The sequence below is a fragment of the Saccostrea cucullata genome, unplaced genomic scaffold, assembly GCF_032062105.1.
Source record: "Saccostrea cucullata isolate Sc308-1 unplaced genomic scaffold, CSIRO_AGI_Scuc_v1 ctg2071, whole genome shotgun sequence".
NCBI lineage: Eukaryota > Metazoa > Mollusca > Bivalvia > Ostreida > Ostreidae > Saccostrea > Saccostrea cuccullata.
The window spans coordinates 1-20,014 of NW_026926309.1; the positions used below are offsets into that span (position 1 = coordinate 1).

Sequence of the window (20,014 nt, forward strand, 5' to 3'; positions counted from 1 at the left end):
ACAACTGTTCCTGTAATATAGGATTCTACGGAGATGGCGTCAATCTTACAGGTATTCATTATTCATATTTATATAATGCAGAGCAATACGGAAATGTTGGAATTACTATAATATTTGTGGTTTTTTGTAATTTAGTGGTCTTAGGTTCCCCTTTGTTAACTCTTTTTTTGTCCGCTATATCCTATAAGTGAAATTTTTTAAAACGGGAAAGTGTGGATATAATTTATATTTCGTCTATAACTGTAAAATTCATGATCCCATATTGCAAGGTTAAGATTAGGAACAACATTAGGATTCTCCCTCATTATACGTTGCTTCTTAGAATAGTCTATAAAATGTACTTTCATCTAATCTGTATCAATAATCTGAATTTTTGCGAAGACTCAAATGAGAAAGAGCTTTGCATTCTAATGCAATATGATTTTTCAATTCTAATTTTTTATTTGAATCACTCTCCTTCAATAAACAGTTAATTCGTTCACGGTCCTGTAACTTTTATTTTGTGGCAATGTGGCATTTGCCGTATAGTTATGTTCTCTGAATGCCATATGCTTCATTAAAACTTAATTATTCTCTAAAAGGTTGTAACAAGACATCGTTTGGTGAGCAGTGTTCACAAACATGCTCATGCAACACCGCTGGCACAACAGACTGTGATAACATTGACGGAACATGCATTTGTAAAGATGGTTTTAATGGAACCAACTGTGAGTTTACGGATGAGTGTAATGCGGAGCTCACGACTGTTATCTGAATGCTTCATGTCAGGACACGATGACAGCTACAACTGTTCTTGTGATTTAGGATTCTATGGAGATGGCATCAATTGTACAGGTAGTTATTTTTATGTGCGAATGTAAATGTCGAAACAATAACTGTGGCCATTCAGAGCAAAGTGGCATAGAAAGTATTTTCTTTGTTAATCCCTTTATATATTTTTGTTATATTTTCAAATATGACAAAAAATAGCCCGAAGACCCCAAAATATAAATTTGTGTACAATTCAGGGTCAGTGCTAAAACTTTATCTCTTTTATATACTACTTTTATAAGACCTCAGTTAGAATACGCAACTTCTAGTCAAGATTCCGAAAAATTAGAAAAATTACAACTTGCAGCGGCAAGAATAGTCACTGGTTTAACTTCATTAGCATCGCAAGATTCTCTCTATTTTGAAACTGGTTGGGAACCACTTGCTGTAAGACGAATGTCCAAAGTAAGAACAACAATGTATAAAATATAACATGGTACCCGGGTATCTGAAAGAAAAATTTCCAAATATTCGATCACACGAATCAATTTACGTAACAAGACAGTCACAAAATTACTGCATCCCTAAGTGTAGATTAAATATATATAAATCATCATTTGTTCCAATGGCAATAAGGGAGTGGAACTCTTTGTCTCTTGAAACAAGACAATCTACTCCTATAGGTTCCTTCAAAAATTGTGTAAACTCTCAGAGAACACCTACCCCGTCCTTTTTTTGGAGTGTAATTCATACTAGATTAAGACACAATTGTGTTCTAAATAAAGACTTATTTAGGTGTAATATTATTGACAGTCTATTATGCACTTGTGGAAAAATAGAAGACGCATATCATTTCTTTTTCTCTTGTGCGAAATACACTGCCCCAAGAAACGACCTGTTCAATGCTATTTTTAGAATGATTAACTTACGTATTGTAGACACTCATGTTCTGTTATGGGGAGATAATTCGATCAGTATTTCTGAAAATGAAAGTTTATTTTTCAATGTGCAATTGTTTATCAAAAGATCTGGTCGTTTTTGAATGTATTTTTGATTCGTTTGTACATACTACATCAATTTAAATCCTGTACATGCATTACCTATGTTAAATAATCTTATTGACCTTTGGTTCCAGTGTAAATTAATTTTTGAACAATACTTTGTGTAATTAATTGTTATAAAGGAGAGGGCGTTCTAAGTATGAAGTACTTGTGTCCAATCCTTTTGTTGTAACATCTTAACAATAAAATATGTTCAAACCATACCATGGATACACGATTAAGATATCGGGGGGTTACATCATGGAAAAAAATAAACATCTTATAAAACTTTAATGTATGGCATTTTTTCTGGCCAGTTATTATAAGTCCATCCATTCAATGGATTAGTTTTATAACAAGACGTCAGACGAGACTTCAGACATTTGAAAAATTAGGTCTCTGTATATTTAAGGAAGTTTTTAAGTTTTGTGTGAGTTATTGGTGTGTGAATCACAAAGACTTGTCACATAGGCATATTTCATGAAGCGCACTAGCACCAGAAATTCATACTACACTTAAAACATTCCTTATATTTACATTTTCCGTGTCTTAAAGCTGTACTCAATACTTGAATTTCTCGCTGTCCTATATTATTATACTTTTACTAGTGTCTCTGTAGCCTTATTGTGACATCACGTTAGCGCACCTTTCTCCGTGTATATTTCTACGCGTGAGTATACACGAAAATGGCTTTCAAATCAATTTCACTAATATTAATTAGCTTAGTAGAAAACCACAGCAAATGTAAATATTTTGGTATTTATAATTTGATTCCAAAAGTCCCAAAATGCAGCTTGAAAATTAAATCTTTTCATGCAACAATTTTTATTTTATACCTCTCAATGTGCCTCAAGAAGTTCTCAGAAAGGTATTATTAAAAGTCGAAATTTTTACTCCGTAAAAGTATTTTAAAATTACACATTTAAAGAAATTGAGGTTCATTTTAATCTAACCAATTATTTATATGACATGGAATTAAAAATGGTTAATGGTGTTTTGCAATGGTAGGGAAATCTTTATACACTCTGCATTGTAAAATGATCGAGGTAAATAGAAGGAATTCAAAAGCCTGGATAACTATTTCTTTTATTCCCAACATGTCTTTGTTGGTCAATGTATTTTGAAATATTAAAAAGGAACATTGTATAATTCGCATATCAAGAAATTTGATGAGTGAACATGTATTTTAATGGCGTCGTTGACATCGTAAATCTGAAAGTATGTTCGTGTTTTTTAAAAGAAAACGGAGTCGGTAATAGTGAAAGCAATGTAATGCTCTTAAATTGATAAGATTTAAAAAAAAAAATTGCGTAGAAGAACTCATTAACAATTTTTATTTTAATGATTTTCCAACCATTTTTTTAAATCACAAATCATGAAAAACAAATAGACAAACCGCATGCAGCCGTTTTTATATCTGCTTGATTGATTGTATATTGTTTAATGTCCCTCTCCAGAATTTTTCCCTCATATTGAGACGTCAACGTTTGCAAATTTTGGACTATACTCAGCAGGTAGGGCCATTGAGCAGGGAGGAATCTTTTTCGTGCCAACACCTACTGCGACATGGGAACTCGATTTATACAGTCTCATCCGAAGCACCGGTATCCACGTCCCTTAGAGGGATTCAAACCCGCGACGCAAGGATCAACCCCTTACTTCACAACTCTCAAACAGACACTCTAACCACTGCGCCACGCTGGCGATTTTTATTATATCTGTAGGACGAAGATAGGTTATTAGTATCTTTCTAAGTGTAAAAATTTGATTTTATAGAAGAGTTCTGAAAATCTTATGAAGAGTGGTATGAAAAATGGCTTTTAACATTTAATCAGCATTTCCGTTCTATACATATAGCTAGCACTGAAGTTATTCTATCAATTTGCACGTGTTCGACGTTACAATGACGTGAAATGTCCTACAGGGACATTTTTGGGTTCGGTTGTTTACTTATAATGTAACCTAATTTTGCATAAATATATTTAATGTATAGTTGATTTTGTTCTATGAAATTATTTCATATCATTGAGAAATAAAGTCTAAATGAATGATCCTCTGCTAGTTTACAGCTCCATATCTTGAATATAAATTTACCTTCCCCGATTTATCAATTGTCATGATGTCATATTCAGAAGTATGGCATCCTTTTAACAAAAAGTAAACTTTCCATACAAATCTGGCCCTTCATTTTTCTATAATATTGAAGTGGTGTAATAAATTAAAATTGATCCCTTTTAAATTTATGAAATCACGTGTAGTAAGAACACACAAATTGTATTGTTCATATGACCTCCACAATTAGTTAATTGTTACGTCATAAACCTGTGCATTTTCCCGTATTTTCTTAAAATGTAGCAGAAGACATCAATTTTAGAGGAATTTTCTTTCAGAAAACATACAGCACATGCATCGCCCCAAAGATGTTTGGATAAGTAATTTTTTCAAAGTATTTTACACAATATATCCAAAATTGAAGTGCGCAACTGTTATGGACTCTATTTTCTAAAGGAATACAATAACAACGGAAATGAGTTAGTTCAGGCTTTTCTGCTTTAAAGAGACATGGACACAGGTTCAACTGAGTTTTAAACCAATTTTAATGCTTACAATTCCTAAATTAAGCATCATCTTATGATCAGCAAAAGTTTGAATATCATTTATTGACTAACAAACGAGATACAGAACTTAAAATTCTTCAAAATGTAAACAAGGCTCATGCTTTGTTTTTGTTAACGTATAGGAAGTATCGTATTGATATCCAAATGAAATTCAGCAAATCACTAGAAACTGTCTAATTGTATTTAGAATTTACTTTTTTATTGAAATTATCTGCTTTGAACGAACATGTATTAGTATATTAATCTTTGTAAACAAAACATGACATGGACCCTGTTTACATAACAAAGGTTTGGAGCTCTAAATCTGTCTTGTATCTCGACGACTGAAGTTAAATTTTTGATTATCATTAGAAAGACCTTAGTTAAATATTTTTCAAAATAGAAAAACAAATGAAATTTTTAGCTGAAACTGTATCTATGCCCCTTTAAACTAAAAAGTGTGCCAAAAATAATGACGTCCTATTTCAAGAATAGTCTTCTCTGACGTCATATTCTTTAATGATTTATCACATTCATATACTCAACTCACATGAAAGCCACTTACGTAACTTTTTAAGAACATTTAATTTTTATGGCATATTGTACTAATTTCATAGAAATTGTGGCACTAAAATTGATATTTTCTATTTAATAAAAAAGATCCATGTATGCACAAAATAAGGATACAAAGCACTCACCAAAAATAACGAAGGGATTGATATATGTATATTTTTTGGCCAAATTTGAACAGAAATTACAGGAAGAGAGAAAACTCCTAAAATACGCTCGTAGAGAGAAATTATAGATTTTTCTTTGGTGTTCAAATAATAACAATCTTTATTATATAGTTTATTTATAGTCCCTATATAATCTATACAAACACAAACAGTTCATAACACTACATATTCACCGGATTTGAGGCCGTAATCACCGGAGGGTCAGTGCGCGTGCAGAGGCATTGTGACGTCACAATCAACACCTCAAACAACGTTGTAAACAATGGTTGCAACGGCCGCAGCCAGCTATGAATATGAGCAGGAAAAATGTATGACAAACCTATATTGCAGGATTATTTGTTAACATTTGGACATCTTACACATAGCGAAACTCGAAAAGGAATACACGGAGGTTACAAATTGTAATCTGGACTTTATTTTGTAAGCTTTTCAACGACAAAAATTCGATGTGAAAATGGCGTCGTCATGCGGCTTTCAATGTCTATTTTATTCACATCCGGACTATATAATAAAACAATTATGGACTCTTTTGGTGTTGAATATGGTTTGTTATTCACCCGAAAAATATCAATATTGGCTTTGTCTCGGTCAATATTAATATTTTTCTGGTGAATAACAAACCCGTGATATTCAACACCAAAAGAGTCCATAATTGTATAATATGCCATTTACTTTGTACATTTAATTGTTTCAAAAATGTTTTACAAAATACCTAGTTTTACTGCTATATTAACATACATTATTTAATCCATGTATTAAAAATGTTATTACTTACTTTGGTCATACATTGGTCATTTCAGAATGGAAAAAAGTTTGTGCTGTATAGTATAAACAAGCATTGAAACTAATAACAAGTGCAAATTCAATTCAGAAAACATCTTCCTATTTAGAAGAATCGAGCTTGTAATAATTTATCATTGTCCTACGTTTTGGTACACTGAAATAAATATGTTGACAGCCGTCAATATGGATACAAAGAACAAAATGGCTGATTTAATTCTGCTTTTGAGAAAACATCCCCAAAAACGGGAAGTTTTTATTGTCTCGCAATCTCGTGGAACCATGGTTAATAAGCATAACAGCAGAAGTATGAACGCTTGTAAGACGATGGAAGTTGATATCAAAACAATGAGTGCTGTTTGATGTTCATAGCCGTTGTTGGATTGTGCTTTACGCAACTGACTGGCGTTTGCTGATAATAATGAAATGTTGATCAAGCCTTTCGAGTAGATAGTTTTAGATGCCTGAGCAATTCCAGGACCTTGATTCACCTTGTCGAAAGTCTGCGAAGAAAATGGTATTCTTATTATTAATAGAGAAGATGCACTAATGGACTTTTGCGAGAAGCACTACTTTATTTTTCAGTTGATGGGTTACGCTTACATTTAAACATGTTTCATGTATGGAGGTACAGAATTTATAGTAGACATCACAAGAAAACATTTCTACAGGTTATAAGTATGGTGTTAATGGCACTTACAAGTGAAGGCCGAAAGTTGAGGGTACTTTGTTGTCGTTTATTATTCATGGACAACTTATTTCTGCTTTACTGAAAACAGCCATTATTTTCATTTAATTAAATGTTGAGCTAATTATTTATACTGTAAAAAAGTCAACTGTAAAAGTTAGCGATCCTCGCAAAAGTCCATTAAGTGTAGACATTATATCAAAACCATTTTTCTAATATCAAGTACATGAAGTTATGATGTTTTGCATTACTGAGAAAATTCGCGAAAAAAGACTTTTTATTTAGTGAGTCTCCTATAACCATTTATTAGTGATCAAATATCGCAAGCAACTATTGTCCAATCTGTCTGACTGTTTTTCGAATGCTTTATTTGAGGGGGGAGGGGAAAATTATACACATTTTGATACACAATAAATATTATACACATCACATACTGTGTTATAATTTGAGCAAAAGGTTCATTGTATACATGAAATTTACTTTGGAGAGTGAAAAATTTAAAATGTTTTGAGAGGGTCCTAAAAACATAGACATGAACCTGATATGTACTCGTACACTGCAGTCAATGTAAGTTACATTTGGTATAAAATTAAGGAGTTTCTTTATTGTAGTATTCACATTGTAGTATTCACACAATAAAACTCCAGTAGACTCCATTAATAGGACATGGAGTTGAATAAAAGGAGAAGGCACTATTTACTATTTACTTACCAAACTAGACAATGGACGATTGCTTGGAATTCTTACTGACACCTGATTTCTTACTGCTTCCTCTTCACACTTATCGAGGTTTATTTTACTTTCTGAAGCCATTCGAACACTCTGATAGATAACTCGATCTCTTCTTTAAAAAGAAATAATCTTCTGTTAAGGAAGACCACATTAAGAAACAGATACATGTAAAACATGGTGTTTGTAAAATCTTTAATGATTGAAATGTATGAAATTGCCCCATATTTAATCTAAATAATATCAAACATAAAATTATTCTTTTGAAAAAACAGTTCATTCTCCAGTTGATTGTATTGAATAACAATCAAAAAACTACATTTATAATAAAATACATACAAATCACGGTGTTTGTAAAATCTTTAATCATTAACTTTTGATAATTGACATCTTATCAAATTACCTGGTGTTGAATACGAGATCATCTTAATACAAGTATTATACAAATCAAAAAATAATTTAAAAAAATTTAATGATTGAATTCTCCTGGTTAATTTAGTTAGTTAACAATTGAAAAGGTACATCGACAATAAAACCTGCAAATATTGTACTTACGTTTTAATTAATTTTTCATGTGGTGGTGTTGCTTAAATAATTTCTTAATCCTTTAAATTAAGACCTACACCTTCCTAGTTCATACAATCAAATGTAATACTAATATCACAGAAATTGCTGAAATACACTGTAATTTCCTTTGCTCTGACAATGAGTTTTCCGAGTTCCTGAACATCGATAACTACCGAAACTGTACATATATTTATATCCTTGTTAATAATTTTATCTTCATATCAATTCACTTATCAAGAAACATACACAGAATGGAAACTTTTTAGTCTAGTTTTCGTTAGAGCTAAAATTGTTCATTAAGTCATTGCGTAACACATTATAGTCAAAACAAACGTTTGGGTAGTTTTATAAGGAGACGAGACTTCAGCCATTTGAAAAATAAGGTATCTGTATATTTGGGTATTTTTCACCGCTGCTGTTTTTTAAAATGCATAACATGATTAACAGAAAAAAAATTTAAAAGAATTATTCGGTTTATTTTTTTTTATATTCGAGTGTCTCAAAGCGAAAAAAAAAATATATTTGTCATTCTTGAGCATGTACACTATAACATTCAGTTATTTAAACATGTGTTAAGGTAGGATTCTTCTCACACAAAACTGTATTTCTTGTATTTAAAAATTGATGAAATTTTCACAGAATCAAGAAGACATTTTGAGAGTTAAGTATTAGAGTCAAGGTTAGGTCAAGGTCATTACCTTTTCCCTGGACATTAAAAATAAAAATGAAAGCATCCAATCATGCGATACGTACTTCTATTTCAAAAGATTATTTTTTTTTTATTTTTGCATAAAAAAAGATATTACCATATAGAATCTATAAGATGATATTACCAAACTGACACAAGTAAATTTAAAAAATTGAATTTTAGCTCTAATCCGAATAATCTCTATTTTTCTTAAATTTTTAGGATACTTAAGTTATTTTTATATGCGCCCTATATTTAAATTTTTCTTATTTTCACATGTGGTAAAGAAGTCATATAGAGATACAAAATGATACAAAAACAAAAAGTTTTGATCGTTTACTAAAATAGCAAAAAACACTTTCTACGGTTTTTGGCACATATCTGCACTTCCATTGGAAGCTTTTAAAAGCTAACATAATAGTAGTTTGTTTGGAAAATCCTACTTATCGAATATATTTTGAAACTTTAGTCCCTTATGATTAATTTAGCTAAATTTTGAAAAATTCTTCAAGTCTTTGATTGTTTAAAAATTATAAAGAAATTCATTGCTCTATAATAATTTTGAGAATCAGAAAAGAAGATATTTTCATACACCACCATTCCGCCAAAAATATAGTCCCTGGTAGATTTCAAACTCAGTTTACCATATCTATTTAATGTTGAACAATTGTGATGAGAAAAGAAAAATGTGATCTTTTAAATCTTTTACATCTAAATTTATAAGAGATATAAGCAAAAACACATTGAAAATTTCATCTAGTCAGAAACCAGAGAAGAATCGTACCTTAAGATTTATGAATAAACATGCTTAAGCGGTATTTTAAGTATTTTTTTTATCTACGGAAGATTTTTGGAATGTCTCTCATTTTTTGAGATTAAACAAAAATATGAATTTTTCGTATTAACATTATTCCTGCTTAAATAATTTATATTTTCTTTTTTTAAATTGAGATATTCAAATAAATTCGACCAAAAGCAAATCAAGCTAGAGGTACTGTGAGCAATGAGCTCACTAAATGATAACCCACCCCATCCCCGCATCCCATATGAATATAATAGCAGTGTTCACGTTTTGCTATGGGAAACCCAAAATGTGTTTCACATCAAAAAGTTAAATAGCACGTGCACAATGGCAATATGTAATAAAGATTCTATCAAATTTCATTCAGTGGTATGAGAGGAGTTGCAGATAATAGATGGGTACCCCAAAGCGTAACAAACGGACGGAAAGACGGACGGACATTCCGATTACTATATACCCTCCCGCTTTTCAAGCGGGGTATTATAAAACCAACAATGTAATAAGGTAGTCATCGGAAGCACTGTTTTCACTGGATTGAAAACATAATATGATGAATTTTGGAAAATAATGATTTTTTAAGATCTTGTTTCAATGAGATTACATAATTATGGTAAACCGGTTTACCACATGTCCAAAAAAGTTTCATATCAACAACATATGAATTGCAAAATGCAGTACATCTACATCTTATAATATTCAAGTAAAATACATATCATATTTAAGATATTACTTATCAGGTGTGTTACTATTCACAGAAATGCATCTTGTAGATAAATCTCATAGACGACAAGCCAAGGATTAACCAAAAAGATGAAAAACTTCAGTCTTGCAATAATGAATCTTGTGGATTTGAATTTTTATTCTTATACTCTGGCGACGGGATCAAAATCTTTGGTTATCGGGAGTGGGGTTGGGCATTCGAATATACATGTAGAAAGTAATTTTCTTTTTTTTTTTTTTGGTGTTCAAATAATCATATTCAACTGTATGCCATTTTCTATAAGAAATTACATTATATACTTTTAAAAATATATAACAATTTTTTACACTACACTCAGTTTTACTCTTGCACACATAATTCTATCAATGTTAAAAAAAATAAATCTTATTAAATATATTGCTGATTTCTGAAGAGAAGAAGAGTTCGTGCTGTTTAGCCATTATACTAATAACACGTGCAATCCTTAATACAGTAACAAGAGAATCACTTAAAATCATCAAACTTTAACATGTAATGTCTGAGAACAGTTTATCACTGTCCCACAGTTTGGTACACTGAAATAAAGACGTTGACAGCCGTCAGAATGGATACAGAGAACAGAAGGACTGATTTGATTCTGCTTTTGATTAAAAACTTCCATAAACATGAATTTTTCAGTGTATGTCCTTTATCTCGAGGAATCATGGTTAACATGCTGCTCAAAAGCAAAAGTATGAGAATTTGTAAGGCAATGGAAGTTGATATCAAAACAATGAGTGCTGTTTGATGTTCGTAGTCCTTGTCGGAATGAGCGCTGCGCAACTGGGTGGCGCTGGATGACAGCAATAAAATGTTGATCAAGCCTTTGGAGTAGACACCTTTGGAAAACTTATGTACTTCAGTGATCCCAGGCCCAAGGTCTACGGCGTCGAAATTCTGCGAAGAAAGGAATGATATTTCTTATTCAAAATAAAGAAGATCTACTAACAATTGTACAAATTATATCAAAACCATTTTTAGCAGCAGGTACACGTATTCTTATGTACATACCCGGGTATTACTGAGAAAATACATGTATATCGGTAAATATTTACAAATCATATGTATATCTTGAAGTTTAAATCGATCGTAAAATTTATTGGTATAGATATTAAAACGGTAAAGGATGTATTCACTATGACAAAAGAATTGACTTATAGGAGAGAACAATTTTCCGGAAAAAGTGACATTTAAAAATGAATCTTTATTTGTTGTTTTCTACCGTATATATGTCTAAATTTTTCAAATTTGTATTTTATACCTAAAATTTATTATTTACAACTTTACAATAAACCTCTAAAGTTGGCCAAAACACCATTTTGTTTGTTAAAGCGTTGATTTTTGCATGTATTTTGGCCTAGAAGTGTTCAGGGCAGGTCTGCCCCTAAATAAAACTGTGATATTTTGATAGCTTGGGATATAAAGAATAATTTAAGATAGGATTTTTTTAGGTGCACCCCTGCCCTAGGGTCGAAATTCACAAAAAACCTACAAAAAATACGGAAACCTGATTTTGATAATCTGCTTAAAATTTATGCTATCCAATTTTATAGTCAGACTAGCTCAGTTGATATATGTGCTGATTATTACACTAGAAAGTTTTAATTTTTCGCCTTTTCAAAGACTCTTTTAATTTTTTTTTATAGACTTGTGCATTTTCTTTCAATTATCTATCCTTTATGCATGCCCATTCTTGATATAAGAAATACTAAAGAGAGATCAGATCGTAACAATCCAATGTACAGTTGTCAGTCAGGCAGAACATCATAAGCACACTTTCTCCGAGGACAAGAATAGCTTACTTTGTGTTATTCGATACAGGTATTCTTGGCAGCATTGAGCTGCGATGAATTTCATTTGTATATATTCCTTAGAATTTAATCACATTGACTTTTGCTACATATATCAGTAACTGTTTTCCTTGGATTTCATTTAGGCCTATATAATTTGCACACATTAATGGTATGTCTTATTATATCCACGGATAAATAGCCTAGACATAAAGAATAGAATTTCAGAGACAGTAGACATTACCATTATGCGCAATGAGAAGTAAAGAAAAATATCAATTATTACATTTGGAGATAACAAACTCAGAAAATCAATTAAAGGATTCCTCCTATCTCTACTCACTGAAATAAAGATTTAGGAAAAACAAATTGTTATATGTATTCAGCCTAATGTCATTAATCAGAACAGAAATCGACAAGCTTCTTGTAGAGAATAAAACCAAGCCCGGTCCTATACGAGGGTTGTTCGATATGTATTGTGTATTGTACGATATCTCAAAAGCATTCGATTCAAATAGTCAAATGGACATTACATCCCTTCAAAGTATTCTCCGTGATTTGAAATACACAATTTTAATCTCTGAATCCATTTCTGAAATGCGTCACGGTACGCTGGTTTAGATATACCTCTGAGGCACTGATTGACGGCTGAGCCAAGGGCCTGTCGGGACTTGTATCGACGACCAGATAAGAACTTTTTAAGTTTTGGAAAAAGGAAAAAGTCGCATGGTGCTAGATCCGGAGAGTATGGTGGGTGTGGCAAGACGGTAACCTTCTCAGACTTCAAAAATTGCTTCACAAGCTCAGATGTATGTGATGGAGCATTATCATGAAGAAGAAGACGAACATGCCTAAATCCCGAGACGTCGTTTCTGATAATATTTCTTGAGCTTTTTCAGTACAACATCTCGGTAATACCGACCTGTAACACTTTTGCCCTTTTGCACCGGAATTTGTACGGCTAAACCATCACAAAAGAATAATATGCAATAAAGGACCTTCTTTGTGCTCATTGTCCTTTTGGCAACTACAGGCCTTCTACCGTGTTTGGTTAGCCATAATTTGTTTCCAACTTTTCTTACTGGTTCGAAATAGTGAACCCATGTGTCGTCACCAGTAACTATGTTTGCAAATTGTCTTTGATTGAAGTTTGGAAACATTTTTAGCAGTCGCTTAGCGGTTTGTATTCGTACCTTTTTTTGGTCAGAAATTTCTGTCCCCACCTACGAACTGTCTCATAAGATACCTTATCAGACCCATAAACCTCCCCCAATTCAATAAAAATCTGCTTTACCGAATTACCGAGTTTTGTGCGAACTTTTATATAAGCTCTAATTTCTTCAATATTTATTAGGTCAACCCTTTTCCCAACCATTTTTACAACGGTGGTCAACGACTGGCTCTATTGAAATGACGATTATATTATAACCATGTATAGATGAAGGCTCGCGTTTATACTGTTGGCAAGGTATTGGATAGAGTTATCCAGGCGTATAAATATCGACAAAATCGTGCAAGGCATTATCGCGCTGTGGTACAATACACAATACATATCGAACAACCCTCGTAGGTCAGATCCCTATTTATAATGAAGTGATCCTTTGTAAGCGACAATAAAAAAATCTAAGTTTTGTATGTATTTGTAGAATGACTGTGTACTAGATAATTCGATTGTTCCTTAAATTAGAAATAACTCTATGTTAAAAGAGACTGAAAATCACCGTGTATGAAAGGACACTAGAAAAGTTACACCAACCAAAAAATGGTAACTTTGGAAATGTGGTGCTTACGTATTTTTCAAAAGGTGGTATTGCATAAATAATTTCTTAATCCTGTTTATTAGGTCAACTACTCTGATGATTCAAGACACACACTTTTCTAGTTCATACGGAGAAATTTAGTCTGAATATCGCACATTTATTTAAATCATTATCTTTGCGTAATTTCCGTGATCTTTGACATTCGAATATCCACTGAAACTGTAAACATATTCATATCCTGATTTTAAGTCAATAAGGAATGAATTGCAAAAACTAAGATCTGGGATGGCTTTTTCTACGATGAATTAAAATTGATTTATATTCATTGTGGTTATTTTCCAACAAGAGTGAAGGCAAATGAAATATGACGAATAGTGTCGATAGTTTGTATTGTTTGAAGATGGGTGGAAAAGGCGGCAAAGTGCCTACAGAAATGAACTGAAAAATGAAATCTCGATTATATCAAAATGTTCTTTTATATAACATCTAACATTAAGGTGCACTTTAGACAAAATCTGTACAATTTACAAAAATCTCACAAAGAATGAAATTATATGCCCATCAAATAACATGCACACACTTAATTAAGGGGACAAAAAAGATCATTTTCCCCTACTTTAATAACATTTTTCGATATTAATGGGTCTTTGCTCCATTTTTTTGAAAGATAATTCTAAAGTTTGCAATCAAAAATACGTTTTTAGTTTACAAAAACGTGGAGTCAATCCACTATACCTTAAGTGTTCACTTTTATTACAAAACTTTCTCATCTTTCCAAAAATAATTGAAATCCATGAAGTCAAGGGTCATATCAACAATTTGTTGACCCACAGCCTCCTTAAATTCGTAGAGAACTACTTCAGAAATAATGAACACTCAAACCTAATCAAACCTAATTGTAATTGTTTTATTGAAGTAATTCATTTAATTCGCGAACTTTTTGATCACCCTTCGTATATACAAGGTGTCTTCAGTTGACAAAATGTTGTTAGATTGTTTTCACGCGGTTCCTGTACTGCTAGATGAGTGATTCCGTGAGTCGAGAGTTCACCTGTGGGTTGGGGTAAAAGCTGGTATCCTTATAAAATTGAATCCCTTCGTGCTCTCTCTCTTTCTCTCTCTGTGGGTGTGTGTATGCGTTTGTGGAGAATAAGATATATCATATTTAAGAACTTTGTCTATTTTTGTCAATAACAGAACGAGTTTATTTATCCGGTTTTAATTTTGACGTTCTAGGAAGGAAAGCAAGTGAACAACTGTTAATTGTAGATACCTTTTTTTTGCGAGTTTTTATAATACAATTAGATGACCTATAGAATTTGTTTCATTATTAAATTTGAAAGGGCAAATACCATTTAGTTCTCCTAGAGTCTTATTCTTTACAAGTACAAGTATTTAACGCAACACAGAATTTATTCAAATTTCCTTTTAGTGTTAACTTTTTTTTTTCAATTTTACAACTATCTCTTGTTAAAAATTATAATGATTGAAATGTCGATTAAAGGAATACGCAATCTTTACATTATTATAACAAATACTGATGCCCCCGAATGACAGCTTTTGGCGAGGGTTGAAATTTCTCAAATGCATGTCAAACTCCAAAGGTTAAAAGGTCAAAAGTATTGGTACACAAAGGAAGTCTTGTGACAAGGAATACGTAAGCGGATCATGTAATTTTTTCCTGCAATATCTTTGAGGTTAACTGCCGGACTAACAAACAAAGAAACACATTTTATTGTTAATATTTACCTCTATATAAAAACATTCAAAGTAAAATCAAATATGATAACATCTAACAACTATAGGTACTGTGAGCAATGAGCTCACTAAATGATACCCCCGCTACCCTTATGGTTATAACTGATGACAAAGTCCATGTTTTGCTGTGGCCGGGAAACCCAAAATATGTGTCGGATCAAAAAGTAAAATAGGAGGTGCACAATGGGAATATGTAATAAAGATTCTTTGAAGGTTTCATTAAATTTCACTCAGTGGTATAAGAGGAGTTGCGGATAAGAGATGGGTACCCCAAAGCGTAACAGACGGACGTACGGACGGACATATCGATTACAGTATACCCTCCCACTTTTCAAGCGGGGGTATAATAAGGTATACTACATACAAAATCTCTATAATTTACAAAAATCTCAAAAAGAATGTCCTCGGTGCTCAGAAAGAAGCTAAAGACGCTTTTCAATGATTTAGTCTTCATGATTTTACTAATTAATATTTTTTAAGTAAAATACATGTCCGTAACATTTTTTATCTAATTTCTGATTGTTTTTAGAACTCATTTTTGGGTATGACCCTTAGTATACTGGAAAATGGCAGATCCAATGATTTCCCGGACTTGTTTCTTCCCTCTGAAAGGTGTTTTTTCAAGTTTGGAAATAGAAACAAGTCAAAAGGTCGAAGATCTGGCGAATATTGTTAATGTGAAAAAACATTAACTTTCTGTTTATCCCGAAAATCCCTTTACTCTTCAGGGCATGCGGGTTTGGACGCTGTCTTGAAGAAATTCAATGTAGTGGATTCCTGATTCTGGGTCCTTCCTCTAATAAACCTTTTGATTTTTTTGCAAAAAAATTGCTTTCTAGACTCCTCCAGAAAAAATTAAACTGTCTCTCCGAATACGAATTTGAACAACAATACCACTAATTTTTAAGAAAATTACATATAAATCTGTCTTTGTGCTCTTGAATACCTGTGCTCTTGTCAGACATTCACCGTTTTTATCAAGTACATCTTATGGTAAATTTTGTTTTGAGGGTTTTAATCAATAGATTCATGTTCTAATATCTGTTTGAAAATAAAACAAACGTGGATAACTAAAATTACTGATATTTTTAAAATAATTTTTACGAATTTCGTATACGCTGTCGTTTTCACTCATTTTTCAAAATATAGGGTGACCTTTGAGTACCAAGCTTTTTACCGTCAAACGTTTCTTAAAAACAGTGTAAACTACTCCCGATATGATGTCTATCAAATTTGCTATGTGTCTTAAAATCAATCATACATCATCAAATATTATTTGTTGAAATTTGGCAACCAATACATAAGTTGTTATAATTTTTGTTGGCAAGGAGGGTACCCATTTTTGATGCCCATTATATAATTTTTTATCATTGAAATCCACCTGCTCTTTTGTCTATAAAACAGGCATTGGTTGCTGTAAATGTCATATATTTCAGTGAATATTTCTTTGGGATTTTTAACAAGTTTTACGGCAGCTATAATGAAGCTTTTATTTTTACTCTAGTTTACTGAATCTTTATCATTCATTTATAATGCAGTGTCTCGAAAAGCCCTTGTTTCTCAGCTTCTCACGATGAAACTATGTGATGAAAAGTGGTCACATAAACTGTTATAAATTCATGAAAGATTCAATAATGAGAGAAAGTCAAGTTTAATGTCATATGATATCTGTAATGTATGTTATATAGTTCAGGACATTATTTATTGAACAGCCCTCGTATCAAACTAACTCTTCCTAAATTGTGTCATTTCTCAGAGTCACTACAAACAACTGGCATAATTCACTGGTACCTGGCAAGAATCCTTGTGGTAACACTGTTAGAGTTCATGGATTTTGCAAGGTGCTGAGATTTCCATTTTCTGTTTACTTGATGAGTAAGGCTAAAGGACTTTTTCATCATTGAGACTGGAATGTAAGATATCATTGGTAAGATTAATTTAAAACTTATTACAGTGGTATTTTTTGCATTTTTGATAAAAACTAATTTTTTTCAGTCTTACACCAATTCTATGTGGTGTTTATTCAAAAATTTCCCATGGAGCAATACCCAACATTGTTAAAGATAAGTTTGATGCTACAGAAGGCTTTTTAGAGGTAAAAGATTTAAAACAAACCACACTTTTTATAGGAATATACACACTCAAACTGTATGTTTTAAATCCGTATGGCTCAAAGTTTTATATACATGTATGCACAAATAAGCTTTTTAACATTTACAACCACCTTTTTATTTTCAAGTTTCTTGAGAATTGGGATGACTATATTACCTCTGCTCCTCCGAGCCCGGCTGGGTGATGCATGTGATCCTGCTAGCTGTGACTGACTCGTTCTGTAAACTCTTCCATCAATCATCACCAGACATTGACCTTGAAGTACGGAGGCCATCGCCCTGGTAACCTGTCCTGATCTCACTTCTGGCAACTGTCCACGCTTATCCAACTGATATCTGGTTTGAAGGAAATAAAATCAATTTCAGCAAAGTTTAAGAAGACATTTTTTAAAAAATTACACAGTCCTTATTTTATGCAAGTACTTATCAAGCTGATAATATAAAATATCTCGTAGATATCAGTTCATGAGAAATTGATTTCAGAAATTGACAGTTGTTCAAGGTTTTAGCTATGAAAATGCTGAAATTATGTGCTTATATATTCTTCGTGTATATTTAGGAATCTACAGTTTTAAAACACAACATCATGCTTTTCTAAATGAACAAAATACTTACCTTGATTTCTTCAATGTTGTATTGTGTAGCCTCTTCACTTTCTGCTTATATCTCCAAGACTCTGCCATAGAGAAAAATACAACTAAATACCGGTAGTTAACATAGAACTCAAAATATGTTCAGATTAACTCACAAAGGATTGATATAGATATATAAGTTGATGTTTCCCCTCTGACAATGTTTAATCCTCAATTTCTTTTTTAATTATTTATACATTATCAATAAGCTGCTAACATTTTTTTAAATGAAAACATACCCCCTTTTATCCATGTGCTGTATTTAAAATTCCTTGTAGAATCCCCATGTTTCAGGCTTCCTTTATGACGTCCATAGAATCCTGAATAACTGAACCTTTCCCAGGTTCTAGTATTCCCTGAAGCATGCTTGGCCTTGCTTTTCCAGGACTGGTTTCTCTGAGGTGTGTAGGATATCCTGTACTTTGACTTGATACCACTTGCTGCTCTCTGAGACTTACTAGTTTTAGATTGCCAAGTGTACATATTGTCAGTCCTGGATTGTGACCGCTGCCAGCTAAGTTGACCTGAGAGAGACTGTGTATTGCACACAAGTGATGATTTATTTTTGGTCCATTTCTTGTCTTTAGAGAATTTCGGATACTTTGGACTTTTCTTTTTGGCAAGATTTCTAGTTATCTGATCACTGATGGGAGTTACAGAATTCATTTTTATCTTTAATGGACTCTTTTTAAAAGCGGAATGCTTGTGTTGATTTCTATAGGGCTGACCATATTTGAGCTTTTCATGCTTTTTAAGTTGCTGATTTCTTAAGACTGGGAGATTTAGGCCTAGTCTTTTTGCCTGCTCCCTTTGTAAATTCTTTGTAATGAGATCTGATATTGGGGTAATAGAGGTGTCCCTCTTAACTCCAAGTGGCTTCCACTGAACACTGGAGGACTCTGGTTTCAATACATTCTTCTTATTGGTCTTTCTTCCATCACTAGGGCCCTGAGTGTGTTCTTCATGACTCCAACTCTGGATATTGGAAGTAATGAGGTCTGATATTGGTGTTATTGACTTTGTTTTTAATTCTTTGTGTCCTGATCTTCTAGGCATTGTTGATTTGTCAAAAACCATTTTATCACTAGCTTTAGATGCAGCTTTGGAATCTGTACAAAGTGACATTTCTGTCTTCTTCTGTATTTCCTTTTTTTGAGTAATGCACATTTTCAATTTACGGATATTTTCCTCAGTCTCCCTTAACTTGTTTTCTAGTTCTTCTTTCTTTGAAGATTTATTGATATTTTCTATTTTCTTTATAGACCCTGTCTGATAAGAACTGCTTGAGGTAGTTGGATTCTGAGCATTAAAAGCCACTTCTTTTATATCTGAACAGTCTTTTTTTGTAATGAGTTTGTTCTTTACCCAAAAATGTGAGCCTGCTGCTTTGACAGATGACTGCGTAGGTTCTGTACTAGAGCTGTACCCATTGCTCTTTGACTCCCTTTGTGGTGCTTTATATCTAGAAGTGGATGCTTGTTGACTTCTTTCCATGTAGTTCTTGTTTTGCTTTTCTTTAGTAGCATTTTGTATCAGAGCTGAAAAAGTTTCATATTTTAAATATTTGACATACAGCCAGTCTTCATATAAAAACTTCTAATAAACTAATAAAAACATAACTGGCACTGATACATTGTCCATGTAACAGGAGAGGAGAAAAAAATGACAGCTCAGACCAGGATTTGAACCAGGGCCCCCCTGAATCTCCAGTCAGGTTTTCTACCTACTAAGCTATTCAGACACCAGCAATCAAGTGTGCATCCATATTCCTCTCTCCTTAAAGGTCTTTAGCCCTTGAAAACATTAACCAAGCTCTTCCCTGACAGGTCATGCATCTGTCACTTAC

At 32.6% G+C, this 20,014-nt stretch overlaps 1 protein-coding gene across 1 annotated transcript; it reads right to left on the bottom strand.

The window, feature by feature from the left end:
• Nucleotides 1–7,303: 7,303 nt before the first annotated feature.
• On the bottom strand, nt 7,304–19,723 carry LOC134271348 (uncharacterized; the record flags this gene model as incomplete). Its single annotated transcript, XM_062753567.1, has 5 exons — nt 18,408–19,723; nt 18,152–18,212; nt 17,694–17,872; nt 17,217–17,331; nt 7,304–7,436 (listed from the first exon to the last, which is right to left on the bottom strand). Coding segments are annotated over exons 1-5 (1,743 nt in total), but the record flags the coding sequence as incomplete, so codon positions are not given.
• Nucleotides 19,724–20,014: the final 291 nt, after the last annotated feature.